The 21,231-nt window shown below is 35.4% G+C and overlaps 1 protein-coding gene across 1 annotated transcript in view; it reads left to right on the forward strand.

The window, feature by feature from the left end:
- Nucleotides 1–7,120: 7,120 nt before the first annotated feature.
- CCDC106 (coiled-coil domain containing 106) overlaps nt 7,121–21,231 on the forward strand; it is a 69,288-nt gene continuing 55,177 nt past the window's right edge. The window contains exons 1-2 of the mRNA XM_053690612.1: nt 7,121–7,215; nt 20,390–20,503. Of these exons, the coding sequence (XP_053546587.1) occupies nt 20,476–20,503 (28 nt within the window). The 5' untranslated portion in view covers nt 7,121–7,215; nt 20,390–20,475. The remainder of the gene's footprint in view (nt 7,216–20,389; nt 20,504–21,231) is intronic.

Here is a 21,231-nt window from a genome sequence, read left to right on the forward strand (position 1 = left end):
AATAAGCATCTTTGTAAACTTAAACAAATTAAAGTGCCCCTGTTTTAAAGATTCTTTTTTGATCCTTGGCTTTAATTCATTAAAGGGACACTGAACACACATTTTTTCTTTCGTGATTCAGACAGAGCATGCAATTTTAAACAACTTTCTAATTTACTCCCATTATTAAAATATCTTCATTCTCTTGATATCTTTATTTGAAAAGCAAGACTAAGTTTAGAAGCCGGCCCATTTTTGGTGAACAACCTGGGCTGATTGGTGGATAAATTCACCCACTAATAAACAAGGGCTGTCCAGGGTCCTGAACCAAAAAATGACTGGCTCCTTAGCTTAGATGCCTTCTTTTTCAAATAAAGATAGGAAGAGAACGAAGAAAAATTGATAAAAGGAGTAAATTAGAAAGTTGCTTAAAATTGTACGCTCTACCTGAATCACAAAAGAAAAAATTTGGGTTCAGTGTCCCCTTAAAGTTTACAATCATTTTAAAAAGTGATACTAGCTGTGCTCAGGAGTGTGCACTTGTCTTTAGCCATCAGGTGGCAGTGTTTGCAACAATGTTTATAGCAATGTTATACATAGTTGCAAACACAGCTGCCATAGAATGCTACAGACACTCTATGGCAGCAGAGTTTGCAACTATGTATAACATTATTTTAAAAATTCTTACAAACACTTTTGCCAGATGGATAAGGACATGTGCACACTTCTGAGCTCACGTAGTATTACTCTTTAAAAAAAGGATACCAAGAAAACAAAGCAAAATTGATAATATAAGTAAATTAGAAAGTTGTTTAAAATGACATGCTTTATCTGAATTGTGAATATTTAATTTTGACTTTACTGTCCATTTGATTTGTCTCATACAATTCACTGCTGACTCTCTGGGATGGTGTGGTGTTTGAATAGTGGTGCATGAGAGCCCCCCCAGCATATGTGTGTATGCTGCTGAAAACTGTAATAGCTTTTACTAGAAGCATTTTTGCTAATGGAAGTATATATCAAAAATGTTTCTACTGAACATTGAAATGCAACAATACCCATTTCAATTTTCACCTTTCCATCCCTTTAAATATATCCCACAGCAAAACTGTAACTCTTCTTAAAACATTTATTAAAAACACAGAATATATATTACACTATGGGGTAAACACAATACTGGATGCTAACACAAAAGGATAAATAAACAATCAGTAAGCGTCTCTTTACAAGTTATCAGTTACTTGGTGAGAACACTAATATCCACCACGTGGATGCTTGCTTTCCGGTTGTTGCCCCTCCTTGTGACATCACACTCCTTCAATAGATCGGATGTACATTTCTATCTGATTTAATGGGAAAACAACTTTTTTCTGAGAGTGTTGCTACCAGCCAACGAATAGTAGAGTCCTGGGACTCAGTTGAACATAATCATGCACTTCCTCTTAGTTTCCTCTTTTAACCACTTAGACTGCACTTTCAAATCAGGGGTTGCATGCACCATTAACTGGCAGGTGATTACTGTAAAAACACCCAATACCAGCAGTATTAAAATGCTATTTAACTTGAGGGAGAGGAGGACTCTAGGGGAGCCCCTATCTCCCCCCTGTTTGGACTAGAGGGACAAGTGACCCCCTCATTTGAAAGAGGTAAGTATGAACTTTCACTTGCCTCCCTGGGATGCAGCTGATCACTATTTTTGGGGCTCTGTTTTTCCCCCCAATAGTTCTTTCTTACCCCCTCAGCATAATAATGTCATAATACCATACATTTGCAAGAGTGAAGTTTCAAGATTTGTTTCATGTCCCTATAGTTTTATATTCATGCCAATCCTAATTGTTGGTACAAGTTAAATTTTCCCCCTCTGATAAAGAAAATCCAAACCGATCTAGAAAACTGGACCTCACTACCTATATCGGTATCAGCTCGTGTCAGCCTCATCAAGACAATTATATTTCCTCGTTTATTATATCCTCTACAGAATTTACCCTTACTGATTCCCGCGACGGACCAACATAAACTTTATTCTATATTTTCCAGATTTATTTGGAAAAATAAGAAACCACGTATTGCACTCAAAAAACTAATGAATTCACTTGATTCCGCGGTACTTGCGTTGCCAAATATACAATTTTATAATATTGCCTGCTTAGTTAAAATTGCCATAGACTGGTTAGCTGACACAAATATTTTTTCGTGTTCGATTATGGAAAATTACATGCTATCTCCCTTTTCTGTTAAAGCTAGTTTGCACTATGCACCAAAAGATTTACCCTATAATATTAAGGGATTGATAACCATAAATAACATTATTAAAGCCTGGCAGAAATTTTGCTCAATTATTGGTGTTGATTACTCCTTCTCTGAATTTCTTCCAATAATTGGCACGATTGACTTTTCCCCAGGCTATTCCCAGGCAGCCTTCAAGAAATGGGCGGATAAAGGACTCATTAATTTATATCAAATTTTTCATGATGATGGTTATATACGCTCATTTGAGTCTCTTGTTATGCAATTTGGCCTATCCAGACAGGACATGTTTGCTTATTTTCAGATAAGACACTATCTTAATAATCATAACTGGGAGTCGAGTCGAGGTCTAGCATGGTCTGATATTAAAAAATGTATCTTGAAATTCAAAACGGGATCATCATCAATCTCCCTCATGTATGACATTATGCTCAATAAACAGAACCTACTTAGCATTAATAGTACTTTTGCTTCATGGTCGCAGGACTGTCCAAACTTGGAAGATGGAGAAATAAAAGCTAGTTGCATCTTAGTAAACAAATGTCGAATTCCATCCAGCTGGAAAGAGTCTCACTTTAAAATTATAAATAGGTCATATATAACACCTGTTAGGCTGGCAAAAATGTATATCTCACAATCTGCTAAATGCCCTCGTTGTGCATATCCCAGGGCAGACCTCTTACACATGTTTTACTATTGCCCGAAATTAAAACAATTATGGAACAAACTCTCTTTCTGGTTAAAAATCTATTATGACACTGTGGTTTCATTTAATTCAGAAAACATCATCTTCCTAAATATTCATGTTACTGATTCTCCCCTGAGACCAAAAACCCTAGTATCCATTATTATGTCAATTAGATATCTTATCACAAAAAACTGGAAATCAAAATATGTACCCTCCTTTTCTAAGGTTATACAAGAAATACAGAATCAAATAATTTTTGAATCTTTTCACCTTAAATCTTCTAAAGAAAAAAAAAGAAAAAAGTTTATTCTGGATTGGTTACCTGTAATTAAGTCTTATACCCTGCTTATTCAAAAGCGTATTTTGTCCCCATTTTTAAGTTCAGATAGTTTTGCAGAATTTGTATTACATAATGAATTCCCGGCTTCGTGGATTTCCTGTTATAGGGAATAGGAGCCCAATGAACTAAGGTTAGGATCATTCACTATGATAGTATTAGGATTAGCTGAGAGGGGGGAGAGCGGAGGAGAGGAGGGAGAGGGGGAGGGGAAGGGGAGAGGAGGAATTTAATTTTTTCTTTTTTTTTTTTTTTTTTTGTTGTTTGTTTGACAGGGAATTAGAATTAAGTAAGAGGTAAAAAATTTTAAGCAAATTCCGTCTAGAGATTTATTGAGCTAAAATGACGAATTCTAGGTTGTCAAGGTATTTATATTTTGGCATTTATGGTTTAAGTCTATTAAGCTAAGATGATATTTATGTATTATAATTAGGCTGACCATATTGCCGCTTTAAAAAGGGACACATATGAAAAATACATATGTCAGGGCTGATTAAAGAAATGCTTTGAAGAATGTTCTATTATAAGAACCCTGACATATGTATTTTTCATATGTGTCCCTTTTTAAAGCGGCAATATGGTCAGCCTAATTATAATCCTCAATTGTGGCCTAGTTGTCATCCTGCCTGATTTAGTCTACATTATTTGAGTTATGATTCTATGCCCATTCACTTTTTGCAAAGTATAAGCTTAGTTACTGTTTAAAGACGACCGAAAGATATAAGGCTATTAAGTTTAGGCCATTAACTCAATATTATAGACGGTCAATGCATGTCAATTTCATGTGTATGACACCAACTTTTCTTTTTTTTTTTGCTTTATGTATATATATTTGTATTTTGATCAAACCTGTCATCTTGCCCTGCGTGGCACATTTTATTTGAGTTTTGATTTTTCTCTCTTATTTTTTTGTCTTATCTTGTGAATTATTCTCAATAAAAGAAAAAAAACAGTTAAAAAAAACAAACAAAAAAAAAAAACAATAAAAACATGTCCCTATAGTTATGAAGTGATCAGATCACCATAATAATACTGATAAGATAACCAGGCAATAATCGTTATCCTCATTTATTTGTACAGTCGATGCTGGGTCTCATAGATCCATATTTAGTGTAAAAAGAAATGGTAAAGCTGGGAGAATGTAAAAATGGGTGATAGATATTGTATGAAATTCTATATTGGATGACTTTTGATACGTCTATTTTATGTTTTTTGCTTTTTTTTATATATTTTTTGCTATGCTGAGTGATTTCATACAGGGGTAGGAACATCCAAATATTGTCAAAATGGGTTAAGCTGCCACTATGGGAAATCAGATTACAAGTGGAGCACAAAATATCGCTTTCGCTAAAGCAATATTTGTGCTCCCCTTAGTTATACCGGTGCACGCAAATGTGCGCTGGTATTACAAGTTAGGTGCAATCTGAATGCGACCTTGCATCCGCATTGCACAGAAGCATCGCGCTCATGAGAGAGCGCTTCCAAGGGCTCCAATAGGAGCCTCGTTCAGTGAAGGGGGTAAGTCGCGCAGTGATGGGCAGCAATTTTAAATATATATGCTTATATATATATATTTATATGTGTCAATATGTGTATATACACATATTTACACGTAAATATAAAAGTATGTAAGAATATACATATATATTTACAGGGAACACACAGTTCCCATAGACTGCAATGTAAAGGCAATTTCAGTGCCGTTTTTTTCTAATACCCAAAACCCACCAACTTTAACCCCTTAAAACGGCTTTTTGCATTTTTTTTATTTAAAAAAAAGCTACTTTTTTAATAAAAAAAAAAAGAATATACTTTATTTTGGGGGGCAATTGGGGGTTATATTGAAAAATAACCAAAAGTCTGACCTCTGGTTAATTTTCGGAGCACTAATTGCTACTGCGAGCTTGCAGTAACAATAACCAGCTAATTTGCCCATTTGCGGGCGCGTGATAAATTAGCGCTCCACTTGTAATCCTAAATATTTTATCATAAATTTTGCTGTTTTCATGAGGTGAACTAATGCTAAATGTGAAACAACAAAAAGTGTGTTTGAAATATTTAGAAACTAATTACTCAAATGCTGCTATTACTGAGTACACCATAGAAAATGATAGAAACATATTTTTGCACAATTATGACAAGGAATAGAATAAGCATACTATATTTTAGTAGAATGGAAAAACTAGATGGGCGCTCTGGATCTTACTTAATTTATATATTTATATGTTACTAGCATTTAGCAAACCACACATCTAGTAAATAACTTCACATCATTTTTTTTCTAAAAGAAGGTATTTAAAAGTATATTAAAGGGTTTAATGCATGTTCTTTATATATATATTTTTCAGACTTTCAGAAGTGTGTCCCTTTTGTATTAGACAGTGACTGAGCTTTACTTCCACAACTGAAACTGCAGTATTACTTTTAAACTCACATGAACACAATAGTGCTACAAGCAAATGATTTACAGTAGTATAATTTACTTTATCAACACATGACTATTTTCTGATAAACAAATTTCCTTTGCTGCAACCCACCCCACTAGCAATTGGTCTGAATAATATATTAGCACCCCTCTGACCCTTGTATGATTTGCTTTCTTTAGGTAGAGTTGATATTTGTAGTACCATTAGTATTGCAGCCTTTATGCTAGTTTATGACTAAGGGATAGGTACTCAAAACATTTTATTATGCATATGAAAGTGCAGTATATTAATATGTTGTATTTTTTTCTGTGTGAAAACATTTTAAGTAAGAGGTGTTTAATTTAAAATTAATACAGCAGTTTGAAAATAGTCATGTGTTGATAAAGTAAATTAGACTACTGTAAATCATGTTGCTAAGTCTATTTGCTTGTAGCACTATTGTGTTCATGTGAGTTTAATTGTCAAGGGGACTTTACTAGTCTGGTAGAACTGCTGTTAACACACTCAGTGCCATATACCAACAACCCTTAAAAATTGCAGTGATAAAAACTATAGATTATATTAGTTAATGATGTATATTAAAAAAGATATATTCAAATTATTATTTTATTATTATTATTTTTTTAGTGGTAAAATGCATGGCTGTTAAAACAAAACAAAAAATCTAACAGTGCCTACAATGCAAAGAAAATACTCCCTCCCTTGCTTTACATATTTAATTATCCTAAATAAAGCCAACCACTACATGACAAGTTATGTACAGACTAAAAAAAACATTTATTTGTTAAATTAATATTATACTATTGATAATAAAAATACTGATATCAATTGAAATGTAATATATAATACCCATTATTTGGGCTGAACCCACTTCAGGTATATAGGGAGCTAACTGTAAACCAGTCTTCTGAGCAAGAGACCGTTTCCAAGCATTATATTCCCGCCCCTAATAAAACGTTAACACCTTGCTATAAACAACTAATCTGCTCTACCCATCTCCCGAAGCTCCATTAATGTATTCTGCTAGGTAGTTTTCTGCCTGTAGTAGTCACTTATACAAGGGTAATGACGGTGTACCCAGGCTGTGCACTGACTGAGATGCTGAAGGTAGAGTTTGCAGACGCTCCCAGCCTGTAAGAGGAAATGAAGCAGTTGTGTGGGTGAGATTATTAGGTATTGCTGCTTGCTTAAAGGTAAATGTAATGCTGAATCTTATTCTAGTCTATGGATTTATTAATGCATTAATAAGATGAATTTGTTTTATTCGTTGCTCTACTCCCACTCTTAAAGCAATCCTACAGCACTGCTAGATGTGTGTGGTTGCAACATAACTACCCTTTCTCTGCAAAAATGCTGAAAGAAAACACAGAATGAAACGAGGGGGGAGGGAAAGAAGCCATTTTATATAATATCTCATCTGATTGCTGTTTTTATTTCTAATTATTGCTGATTAGACAACCAATTAAATGTAATATTCATTATTTATTTTTGTTTCATGACCCCCGGATCGCTCCAGGATACAGCTGAGTCTGACTGAGGTGGGTTGTGGTATTTGTGGCTTGAACTGTCACTGACCTGTAGTTTAACGCTGATGACGTTTCGAATGTTGTTTCGTTTTCAAAGCTATAATGTAAAAGACATGACAACTGATATTTGTTTGCTGTAGGTTCTCAAATAATCAGGTTCTCATATATGGGTATTCTATTTGAAAATGGTTTGTCAGTTTCAAAGTAAAGAACAGATTTCTGCCAACTTCATCATTAATCCATTTTTTTACGTCATCACAAAAAAACAACTTATGAGGTGCAGCCACATTTTGTTGAATGTAGCTTTAAAGGAACACTAAACCAACATTTTTTTCTTTCCTGATTCAGATAGAGCATGCCATTTTAAGCAACTTTCTAATTTACTCCGATTATCAATTTTCTTCGTTCTCTTGCTTTCTTTATTTGAAAAAGAAGGCATCTAAGCTAAGGAGCCAGCCAATTTTTTGGTTCAGTACTCTGGACAGCACTTGTTTGTTGGCGCTGTCCAATCAGCAAGGACAGCCCAGGTTGTGAACCGAAAATGGGCTGGCATAAAAAAACTTACATTCTTGCTTTTCAAATAAAGATAGCAAGAGAATAAAGAAACATTGATAATAGTAGTAAATGAGAAAGTTGCTTAAAATTGCATGCTCTATCTGAATCATTAAAGTTTAATTTTGACTAGACTATTCCTTTAACCCTCTAGCTAAATCATCCTTACTTATTGGTCAAAGCAGGGCTCGCACAGTAAGCACCTACCTAGGGTACAAGTTTGGTGCTATGGTGCAACATGCTTACTATTTTATTCTGCTGCAATTTCACTACCTGCACAGACTGCATCCTGAATTTATAGAATTCTTCTAGGAGTAATATTTATTTTTCTTATTTTTGCTGTAAGTTAAAGGGACAGAAAAGTCATAATTAGACATTCATGATTTAGACAGAACATATCATTTTAAACAACTTTCCAATTTACTTCTATTATTTAATTTGCTTCCTTCTCTTGTTATCCTTTGTTGAAGGGTTTATCTAGGTAAGCTCAGAAGTATCTGCTGATTGGTGGCTGCATATTTATGCCTATTGTCATTGGCTCACCCATTTGTTCAGTTAGAAACCAGTAGTGCATTGCTGCTCCTTCAACAAATGATACCAAGAAAATGAAGCAAATTTGATAATAGAAGTAAACTGGAAAGTTATTTAAAATTGTGTGTTCTATCTGAATCATGACAGACACATTTTGGGTTTTATGTCCCTTTAAGCATGTAGAATGAATTGAATTATGTAACTATGGGGATTTGTTAAAGGGACATTATATTGTAAAATGTTCTCCCAGTGATCCATTTTACCCTGCTGGAGTGTATTACATTGTTTACAAATAGCTCCTTTATCTTTACTTCACCATTTGAAATAGCTTCTTCTTCTACTCTTCTTCATAAACATTCATTTACAACATACAATTCAATTACAGCCCCATGTCAGTTACTTTTCCAGAAACCCTTTACATTTTCCCCACAATATTCTTGTTCCCACAATACCCGTGAGATGCTTTTATTATTATCTTCTGGACTTTTCTTGTTCTATAATTTGTTCCTATAATTTTCCTTCCCCTTAGAGTTTCAGATACCATTTAGATTAATTTAGTAGTAAAAAAATAACTTTAATGGAACCATTTATTTAATGTTAAAGTGTCAGTAAATGAAGGTGTGTTACGGCTCACATATAGTTAGACTGAAATCTTATGAGCACAAACAGATAAAAATAATTTCTATCACATTTGTAAAAATAAAGTTATATTTATTTCAAATTACCCAAAACGTTAAATCTAGGCTCACAGTCCGTCCTATGGGAAGAGCTAATCACGCCCCTAGTAACTCCCATTTATGCGCATTTCCAGGCAAGTGATTTTCGCCATAAATTCAAACTGCGCATGCGCAATACCTGCACTAGAGCGTAATGCTAGAGTTCCTGTGGAGCTTGATATTACGCATGCCCAGTATGTCTTCAAAAAGCCCTGTCACTCAAGGAGCTGCACGGTCAATTCATAGGGGATAGGTTAGGAAGCTGCAGATTAAAAAAAACAAAAATTACATTACTGGCATTGGGCGGACTGAGTTCAGAACATGAAAGTGAGTTTCGTTAAGATTTTAATAACGATCTACAATGTTTGCAAAGGTGATATACAGCTAGATCATTATATTTACATGTGGCATTTAGAAATATTTCAAGAAAAAAGCTAGGTTTACTGCCACTTTAAAAGGGCTGTGCATACATTTATAATAGCAACATAATTGCATAATATTACATTATAAAATCTATCTGCCCTTCTCACCTATTGATGCATTATGGATAATTTGCTTTTGCATACACAATTATGTGTAATGGAGCTGTGGGTGTAGGGAACTAAATGTTAGAATTAAAAAGGACATAAAAGTCATAATTAAACTTTTATAATTCAGAGAATGCAATTAAAAAAAGATAATTTCCAATTTACTTCTATAATCAAGTTTACCTTGTTTTGGTATCCTTTGTTGAAGAGCATCTAGGCAGGCTCAGTAGTGTACCCATATCCTGAGAACTAAATGTCAGTAGTGTTTGTAACAAAGTTGTTATACATTGTCAATCACTACAGGGCAGCTGCATTTAAAGGGTCATGAAGCCCGACATTTTCATAGTTCAGAAAGAGCATACAATTTTAAACAAATTTCCAGTTTACTTCTATTATCAAATTTGATTCACATTCTCTTGGTATCCATTGTTGAAAGAGACCTAGCCAAACACATTGTTAAAGGGACAGTCTACACCAGAATTGTTATTGTTTTAAAAGATAGATAATCCCTTGTTTACCCATTCCCTAGTTTTGCATAACCAACACAGTTATATTTATATATTGTTTACCTCTGTGATTATCGTGTATCTAAGCCTCTGCAGACTGCCCCTTTATTTGTTCTTTTGACAGACTTGCAGTTTAGCCAATCAGTGATGGCTCCCAGGTAACTTCACGTGCACGAGCACAGTGTTATCTATATGAAAAACATGAACTAACACCCTCTAGTGGTGAAAAACCTGTTAAAATGCATTCTTAAGAGGCGGCCTTCAAGGTCTAAGAAATTAGCATATGAACCTCCTAAGTTAAGCTTTCAACTAAGAATACCAAGAGAACAAAGAAAAATTGGTGATAAAAGTAAATTGGAAAATTGTTTAAAATTACATGCCCTATCTGAATCATGAAAGTTTTTTTTGGACTAGACTGTCCCTTTAAAGGGACACTCAAGTCAAAATTAAACTTTCATTTTTCAGATAGAGCATGTAATTTTAAACAACTTTTCAGTTTACTTCCATTAACAAAATGTGCACAGTCTTTTTATATTTACACATTTTGAGTCACCAGTTCCTACTGAGCATGTGCAAGAATTCACAGAATAAAGGTATATGCATTTGTGATTGGCTGATGGCTGTCGCATGATATAAGAGGAGTTGATATAGATACAAAGTTTCCAAAGGGTAAAATAGTAAATATTTGATTCGGGGAAGTACTCCATATGTTAAAACAATACACACAGATGCGGGATGTCAGCAAGCCAGCTGACACGTTTCGGCTGAACACCGTAGTCTTAGCCTGATAAGATAAGAGGAGTTGAAACATAACTGAATATTGTTAGAAAAAAAATCTACTACTAATTTGAAGTTCATACTAAGTGCTATTGTATTGTTTTTTTAATCATGTTTTTGTTGATTATGCAAATCTACTGTAATTAATGGACTTTTAAGCCAATGACAAGGCATATATGTGCAGCCACCAATCAGTAGCTAGATTCCGTTGTTGCTCCTGAACCTATCTAGATATGCATTTCAACAAAGAATACCAAGAGAACAAAGCAATGTAATAGAAGCAAACTGGAAAGTTGTTTACAATTTCATGCTCTACCTGAATCATGGTGGTTCGTGTGACTAGGTAGAGACGGTAAGTGGGAGGGTTTACAAGCCCATATCTCTGCCCCCAGGTCACTTATAGGGATAGGTGACCCCTTATTTGAAACAGGGAAGTCATGCTCCTGTAAGTTGCAGGTGATCTCCAGAAAAACAGTGATTACCCAAAACAAGTGACCCCTTATTTAAAAGGGCATGCTCCGCTCTAGGATGCAGCTGATTCAAGTTATACAAAGTGATCTCATGCCCCACTAGAAACAAAGGGATTTTTACTGAAGGGAGATAGCTACACCAGAGCCCCTATCTCTGCCTCAGAATTTCAAATGAGGGGTCACACCCCCCCCCCTAAATTTCAGGTGAACACCTGCCCTAAGTAGATACCCATACTGTGTTTGAGGAGGGTGTGGGGGCATTTGTAGAGCCTCCAATACCTCCAAAAAGGGGTATGAGACCCCATTTTAAGTGAGGGAAACCTCCTCTTTCTAGTGTGTCAACTCATACCCCTGTCATTAGTAGGTAATTGTCATGAAAATGGCAATTACCTCCTGATGTACCTACTGTATTTTGCAGTTGCCCCATAGATGCATCTATCCCTTAAAGACAGCATACAACACGCATACACATAATACCCCTCACAGGAAAGAGGGGTTTGCCCATAATCAAATGAGTGGTCTCATGCCCCTTTAAATAAGTGATTGCCATAGAAATAGGAGTCACCTGAACCTTGCACCAAAAAATATGCACTACAACATGGCAAGTGGAACCTCTTTTTAAAGAGGCGAGGCTGCCCTTTCAAAGGAGGGGTCACATACCCAGGTGGATATTCATTGACCACTATGTTAACAGTGGTCACCTGTCTGAACCATAAGTATATGGAAAAAACATTAGAAGGGTGAGGTATCCCCTATGCTACCCTCATAATACACAAATAAACTTGAACCCTCTTATTTGGAAGCAGCAATCTTGCTCTTTCAAATAAATGATCTTGTGTCTGACCAGTGCCATCTGATTGTCACAACAATGACAAATACAGGTAGCCCTCAGTTTACGCCGGGGTTAGGTTCCAGAAGGAATGGTTGTAAATCGAAACTGTCGTAAATTGAAACCCAGTTTATAATGTAAGTCAATGGAAAGTGAGTTAGATAGGTTCCAGGCCCCTCTCAAAATTGTCATAAGTAACACCTAAACATTATTTCTTTCATGTAATTAGCAAGAGTCCATGAGCTAGTGACGTATGGGATATACATTCCTACCAGGAGGGGCAAAGTTTCCCAAACCTTAAAATGCCTATAAATACACCCCTCACCACACCCACAATTCAGTTTTACAAACTTTGCCTCCGATGGAGGTGGTGAAGTAAGTTTGTGCTAGATTCTACGTTGATATGCGCTCCGCAGCAAGTTGGAGCCCGGTTTTCCTCTCAGCGTGCAGTGAATGTCAGAGGGATGTGAGGAGAGTATTGCCTATTTGAATGCAGTGATCTCCTTCTAAGGGGTCTATTTCATAGGTTCTCTGTTATCGGTCGTAGAGATTCATCTCTTACCTCCCTTTTCAGATCGACGATATACTCTTATATATACCATTACCTCTACTGATTCTCGTTTCAGTACTGGTTTGGCTATCTGCTATATGTAGATGAGTGTCCTGGGGTAAGTAAGTCTTATTTTCTGTGACACTCCTAGCTATGGTTGGGCACTTTGTTTATAAAGTTCTAAATATATGTATTCAAACATTTATTTGCCTTGACTCAGAATGTTCAACTTTCCTTATTTTTCAGACAGTCAGTTTCATATTTGGGATAATGCATTTTAATTTAACATTTTTTACCTTAAAATTTGACTTTTTCCCTGTGGGCTGTTAGGCTCGCGGGGGCTGAAAATGCTTCATTTTATTGCGTCATTCTTGGCGCGGACTTTTTTGGCGCAAAAATTCTATTTCCGTTTCCGGCGTCATACGTGTCGCCGGAAGTTGCGTCATTCTTTGACGTTATTTTGCGCCAAAAATGTCGGCGTTCCGGATGTGGCGTCATTTTTGGCGCCAAAAAGCATTTAGGCGCCAAATAATGTGGGCGTCTTATTTGGCGCGAAAAAATATGGGCGTCACTTTTGTCTCCACATTATTTAAGTCTCATTTTTTATTGCTTCTGGTTGCTAGAAGCTTGTTCTTTGGCATTTTTTCCCATTCCTGAAACTGTCATTTAAGGAATTTGATCAATTTTGCTTTATATGTTGTTTTTTTCTTTTACATATTGCAAGATGTTCCACGTTGCAACTGAGTCAGAAGTTACTTCAGGAAAGTCACTGCACAGTGCTGGAGCTACCAAGCTAAGTGTATCTGCTATAAACTTTTGGTATCTGTTTCTCCAGCTGTTATTTGTATTGCATGTCATGTCAAACTTATTAATGCAGATAAAATTTCCTTTAGTACTGTTACATTACCTGTTGCTGTTCCGTCAACATCTAATTTTCAGAGTGTTCCTGATAACATAAGAGATTTTATTTTTTAAATCCATTAAGAAGGCTATGTCTGTTATTTCTCCTTCTAGTATACATAAAAGTCTTTTAAAACTTCTCTTTTTTCAGATGAATTTTTAAATGAACATCATCATTCTGATACTGATAATGGTTCTTCTGGTTCAGAGGTTTCTGTCTCAGAGGTTGATGCTGATAAATCTTTGTATTTGTTCAAGATGGAATTTATTCGTTCTTTACTTAAAGAAGTGTTATTTGCATTAGAAATAGAGGATTCTGGTCCTCTTGATTCTAAATGTAAACGTTTAAATAAGGTTTTTAAATCTCCTGTAGTTATTCCAGAAGTGTTTTATCTCCCTGATGCTATTTCTGAAGTAATTTCCAGGGAATGGAATAATTTGGGTAATTTATTTACTCCTTCTAGACGTTTAAGCAAATTATATCCTGTGCCATCTGACAGATTAGAGTTTTTTGAGACAAAAATCCCTAAGGTTATGGGGCTATCTCTACTCCTGCTAATGTACTACTATTCCTACGGCAGATAGTACTTCATTTAAGGATCCTTTAGATAGGAAAATTGAATCCTTTCTAAGAAAAGCTTACTTATGTTCAGGTAATCTTCTTAGACCTGCTATATTTTTAGCGGATGTTGCTGCAGCTTCAACTTTTTGATTAGAAGCTTTAGAGCAACAAGTAACAGATCATAATTTTATAGCATTATTATTATTCTATAACATGCTAATAATTTTATTGGTGATACCATCTTTTGATATCATTAGAGTTGATGTCAGGTATATGTCTCTAGCTATTTTAGCTAGAGAAGCTTTATGGATTAAACTTGGAATGCTGACATGTCTTCTAAGTCATCTTTGCTTTCCCTTTCTTTCCAGGGTAAATAATCATTTTAGTTCCTTTCCTTACAAGGAACAAAAGCCTGATCCTTCATCCTCAGGAGCGGTATCAGTTTGGAAACTATTTCCAGTTTGGAATATATCCAAGCCTTATAGAAACCTATAGCCAGCTCCTAAGTACCTATGAAGGTGCGGCCCTTATTCCAGCTCAGCTGGTATGGGGCAGATTACGTTTTCTTCAAAGAAATTTGGATCAATTCCGTTCTTAATCTCTGGTTTCAGAAACATTGTTTCAGAAAGGTACAGAATTGGCTTCAAGTTAAGGCCTCCTGCTAAGAGATTCTTTTCTTTCCCGTGTCCCAGTTAACACAGCAAAGGCTCAGCATTTCTGTAATGTGTTTCAGATCTAGAGTTGGCTGGAGTATTTATGCCAGTTCCAGTTCTGGAACAGGGGCTGGGGTTTTATTTTATCTCTTCATTTGTACCAAAGAAGGTCAATTCCTTCAGACCAGTTCCGGATCTGTCATTATTGAATCGTTATGTTAGGATACCAACATTCAAGATGGTTACTGTAGGACTATCCTGCCTTTTGTTTAGCAAGGGCATTATATGTCTACAATAGATTTACAGGATGTGTATCTGCATATTCCGATTCATCCAGATCACTTTTAGTGTCTGAGATTCTCTTTTTAGACAAGCATTACCAGTTTTGTGGCTCTACCGTTTGGTCTAGCCTCAGTTCCAAGAATTTTTTTCAAAGGTTCTCGGTGCCCCTTTTTTCTGTAATCAGAGAATAGGGTTTTGGTATTTCCTTATTTGGACGATATCTTGGTACTTGCTCAGTCTTCTCATTTTCGAAGAATCTCATACGAATCGACTTGTGTTGTTTCTTCAAGTTCATGGTTGGAGGATCAATTTACCATTCAGTTCATTGATTCCTCAGACAAGGGTAACCTTTTTAGGTTTTTGTACATAAATTCAGTGTCTATGACTCTGTCCTTGTCAGACAAGAGAAGTTTAACATTGATATCAGCTTGTCAAAACCTTCAGTCACAATCATTCCCTTTGGTAGCCTTATGCATGGAAATGTTGGGTCTTAGGACTGCCGCATCAGATGCGATCTCCTTTGCTCGTTTTCACATGCGACCTCTTCAGCTCTGTATGCTGACCCAATGGTGCAGGGATTACTCAAAGATATCTCAATTAATATCTTTAAACCGATTTTACAACACTCTCTGACATGGTGGACAGATCACCATCGTTTAGTTCAGGGGGCTTCTTTGTTCTTCCGACCTGGACTATAATCTCAACAGATGCAAGTCTTACAGGTTGGGGAGCTGTGTGGGGGTATCTGACGGCACAAGGGGTTTGGGAATCTCAGGAGGTGAGATTTCCGATCAATATTTTGGAACTCCGTGCAATTTTCAGAGCTTCAGTCTTGGCCTCTTCTCAAGAGAGAGTTGTTCATTTGTTTTCAGATAGACAATGTCACAACTGTGGCATACATCAATCATCAAGGAGGGACTCACAGTCCTCTGGCTATGAAAGAAGTATCTCGAATTTTGGTTTGGGTGGAATCCAGCTCCTGTCTAATCTCTGTGGTTCATATCCCAGGTATGGACAATTGGAAAGCGGATTATCTCAGTCGCCAAACGTTGCATCCGGGCGAATGGTCTCTTCACCCAGAGGTATTTCTTCAGATTGTTCTAATGTGGGAACTTCCAGAAATAGATCTGATGGCTTCTCATCTAAACAAGAAACTTCCCAGGTATCTGTCCAGATCCCGGGATCCTCAGGCGGAGGCAGTGGATGCATTATCACTTCCTTGGAAGTATCATCCTGCCTATATCTTTCCGCCTCTAGTTCTTTTTCCAAGAGTAATCTCCAAGATTCTGAAGGAATGCTCGTTTGTTCTGCTGGTAGCTCCGGCATGGCCTCACAGGTTTTGGTATGCGGATCTTGTCCGGATGGCCTCTTGCCAACCGTGGACTCTTCCGTTAAGACCAGACCTTTTGTCTCAAGGTCCTTTTTTCCATCAGGATCTGAAATCCTTAAATTTAAAGGTATGGAGATTGAACGCTTGATTCTTGGTCAAAGAGGTTTCTCTGACTCTGTGATTAATACTATGTTACAGGCTCGTAAATCTGTATCCAGAGAGATATATTATAGAGTCTGGAAGACTTATATTTCTTGGTGTCTTTCTCATCATTTTTCTTGGCATTCTTTTAGAATACCGAGAATATTACAGTTTCTTCAGGATGGTTTAGATAAGGGTTTGTCCGCAAGTTCTTTGAAAGGTCAAATCTCTGCTCTTTCTGTTCTTTTTCACAGACAGATTGCTATTCTTCCTGATATTCATTGTTTTGTACAATCTTTGGTTCGTATAAAGCCTGTCATTAAGTCAATTTCTCCTCCTTGGAGTTTGAATTTGGTTCTGGGGGCTCTTCAAGCTCCTCCATTTGAACCTATGCATTCATTGGATATTAAATTACTTTCTTGGAAAGTTTTGTTCCTTTTGGCCATCTCTTCTGCCAGAAGAGTTTCTGAATTATCTGCTCTTTCTTGTGAGTCTCCTTTTCTGATTTTTCATCAGGATAAGGCGGTGTTGCGAACTTCTTTTGAATTTTTACCTAAGTTGTGAATTCCAACAACATTAGTGGAGACATTGTGGTTCCTTCATTATGTCTTAATCCTAAGAATTCTAAGGAGAAATCGTTGCATTCTTTGGATGTTATTAGAGCTTTGAAATATTATGTTGAAGCTACTAAGTCTTTCCGAAAGACTTCAAGTTTATTTGTTATCTTTTCCGGGTTTTGAAAGGCCAGAAAACTTCTGCCATTTCTTTGGCATCTTGGTTGAAATCTTTAATTCATCTTGCCTATGTTGAGTCGGGTAAGACTCCGCCTCATAGGATTACAGCTCATTCTACTAGGTCAGTTTCTACTTCCTGGGCGTTTAGGAATGAAGCTTCGGTTGATCAGATTTGCAAAGCGGCAACTTGGTCCTCTTTGCATACTTTTACCAAATTCTACCATTTTGTTGTATTTTCTTCTTCTGAAGCAGTTTTTGGTAGAAAAGTACTTCAGGCAGCGTTTTCAGTTTGAATCTTCTGCTTATGTTTTTTCATTAAACTTTATTTTGGGTGTGGATTATTTTCAGCAGGAATTGGCTGTCTTTATTTTATCCCTCCCTCTCTAGTGACTCTTGTGTGGAAAGATCCACATCTTGGGTAGTCATTATCCCATACGTCACTAGCTCATGGACTCTTGCTAATTACATGAAAGAAAACATAATTTATGTAAGAACTTACCTGATAAATTCATTTCTTTCATATTAGCAAGAGTCCATGAGGCCCGCCCTTTTTTTGTGGTGGTTATGATTTTTTTGTATAAAGCACAATTATTCCAATTCCTTATTTTATATGCTTTCGCACTTTTTTCTTATCACCCCACTTCTTGGCTATTCGTTAAACTGAATTGTGGGTGTGGTGAGGGGTGTATTTATAGGCATTTTAAGGTTTGGGAAACTTTGCCCCTCCTGGTAGGAATGTATATCCCATACGTCACTAGCTCATGGACTCTTGCTAATATGAAAGAAATGAATTTATCAGGTAAGTTCTTACATAAATTATGTTTTTTATAGCTTTGAAATGAAGACTTTAAATGCAAAACAGCATTATAAACCTAATAAAATAATCACACAACACAAAATATATAATTAAACTAAGTTAAATGAACAAAAACATTTGCTAAACAGCATTATAAACCTAACAAAATAATCACACAACACAGACTTCACTTGCATTTTTCTGCAAGCAGTTCTTTATATGCATTTCAATCTGGACTGATTTATAGACAGGAAGATCTTGTTCCTTTGAAATCTGCTCGATAGCTCAGGTCTGGTTAAACTGATTAATTTCAGCTTGTTTGGCTTTGCTGCAACACAAGCGGACAGCTCCACCTACTGGCTATTTTAATAAATGCACTGCTTCTCAATGCTTTTCAATAGCAGTCACATGACTGGAAAAAAAGGTTGTTATTCTGAAACGGTGTAAATTGAACCGTTGTAAAACGAGGGCCACCTGTACATCTCAACTTTGGTTTTGTTTTGGGGGTTCTGGCCTTTTTTTTATAAGATATATTTGACAGAGTGAGGCTTTACAATTCAAATAAAGGGTTTCATGCCCTTTGTAGTTATGAAGCGATCGTTATAGATAAAATGATACCCTGGCAGTAACCACTAGCCTCATTGCGTTGTGCTGTTGATAAATAGACCTTTGTCTGAACTAATACATCAATATAAATGGAAGAATTAGGGAAATGTAAAAATGGGTGATATTTTGTGAAATTCTATATAGTGTTACTTTTAGTACTACTAATTTTTGTTTTCTTTTCTTTAAATAGTTTTGCTGAGTGAGTTTGCAAAGGGGTAGGAACATGGCATACATTAAGTCACACTCTGGTAAAATCAGAATTGTGTGTAATTTTTAAAGGGACACTCATCATTCATATAGAGCAGGATTTTTAAACAACTTTCCAATTTGCTTCCATTAACAAAATTTGCACAGTCTTTTTATATTTACACTTTTTGAGTCACCAGCTGATTTTGGAAAGGGGAACTGATGCTTAATGTGGGACAATAAAATGTGTGTTTGAAATATTTAGAAAATAATAACTCCAGTGCTGCTATTTACTATGTACACAAAATGTAATTTATTTATTTATTTTTATTTAATTTTTGCATTTCATATGGTGGCATTTTTCTCATATTATAATATTTCTACAAACTAAAGTTATTTTCTAAAAATGCTTTCTCTGCTGAAAGAATGAGGTAAACTTTGCGTGGTTTCAACCTTATGTATAAATTCAATGAGGGTCAATTACCTAAAAACAGCTTTCAGCAGCAAAAGGGTTAAACAGTGTATACAGTTTTACTATAACATTTTTTTTACAAGTTTTGTTTCAAGTACTGCTCAAGACATGGGGACTTCCCTGAGCCTACTAGGTATGCTCTTCAACAAAGAATAACAAAAATAATGAAGTCAATTTAATAATAAAAGTAAACAGCAAAGTTGTTTAGCATTGCATATTCTGAATCATAAAAGTTTTCCTGAATGTTATATTTTAAACCCAATTTTTTTTCTTTCATGGTTCAGAAAGAGAATACAATTTTACACAACTTTCCAATTTACTTATATGATCAAATTTGCTTCATACTCTTGTAATCCTTAGTTAAAAAGCAGTATTGCACTACTGGGAGCTAGCTGAATACATCAGGTAAGCCAATGACAAAAGGCATATATGTGCAGCCACCACCAATCAGCAGCTAGTTTCCACTGATGAATTGCTGCTCCTGAGCCTACCTAAGTGTTCTTTTCAACAAAGGATACCAAGTGAATGAAGCAAATCAGACAATAGAGGTAAATTGGAAAGTTCTTTAAAATTGTATGCACTATCTGAATCATAAAATAAAAAAAAAACTTCTGGGTTTTATGTCCCTTTAAGAGATTATAACCTACATTTGATTCCAGAAACTTTCTGTAGGGCTCATTGTATATGTGGCAAAAACAACTCATTATATTGCATCAGCACCTATTGTAGCTTGCTAACTAAAGCACAGTTTACCATACATTTCCTTACTATGTTTATCTTACATACCTGGTGAGTGTTTCTAGAACACAAGTTCCGATAAGCACAAACTCCAACCCTTTTGTAATGTTTTTTTTCTTAAACCAATCCTGAATCATTTTAGTATGTCTCCTTATGCACTTCACTTAGTAATCTGACATTTATATTTGTGTCTCCAAATTGTATACATTTTCAAAAAGTAAAAAAATAAATATGGTGTAATGTATTATTTTAAAGAAATAAAGTATGTCATAGTAATGTAGGTGAATTATTTGTATTTTAGTGACACTTTTTTTTTTTTGCTCTGCAGTTCTCTTTTTGAACCACGTAGCATTTCTGGACACTCAGTATCACTCTATTTGAGCTTGTCGGATCTAGTAAAATATATATAAATAAATGTCGGATCATAATCACCGTAGAAGAGGTAGGTATTAGTAAATGTTGACAAAACATTAAAAAAAAAAAGGATTTTCTATCAAGATGGTGTTTTGACCCAGCAACCTTCACTTGTGATCAACTCAGCCGCAATAGGCATGCACATATATTTTTAAATATGTACTAAACTAATTATATTTAAATGTTATTAGTTATTATATTACTTCATGGGTTTTAAACAATATTTTATGTAATTATGAATTATTAAGCAAATATATACAATGTCATGGTTTATAATATATGCTTATATTTATAGTTATCTTTAATATGTAGAATATTAGTTTTAATATCATGCTTAATTATTTATATCATTTTATCAAATAAGTTTGTGTGTTTCACATTTTGTTATAATAGTCATAAAGCATTTTTTGACCATTTACGACAAGGAGAGTGAGACAAACTTGAGTCCATTTACAACAACATATTACAAGCAAAAAGCTGTTAAATGCACAAATTAACCATAGACATAAACGGGAGACAAAAACGATTTTTTGAGATCTTTGTAAACTGTGGTGCACCTACTTTAACAGCAGGCCAAAATAATTTACATCAGTAATGTTAACTCAGCCTATGTCTTACAAGTGAAATACAAATAAAGATTTTATCTATTAAGAAATCATACATTAAAATAACAAAAAGATTAAATTCACTTCATAATAAAAATATAAAAAATTAGGAAAATAGTTATGGATGAATTTCTTGGCTATTTATTTATTA

The sequence above is a fragment of the Bombina bombina genome, chromosome 8 (assembly GCF_027579735.1).
Source record: "Bombina bombina isolate aBomBom1 chromosome 8, aBomBom1.pri, whole genome shotgun sequence".
NCBI lineage: Eukaryota > Metazoa > Chordata > Amphibia > Anura > Bombinatoridae > Bombina > Bombina bombina.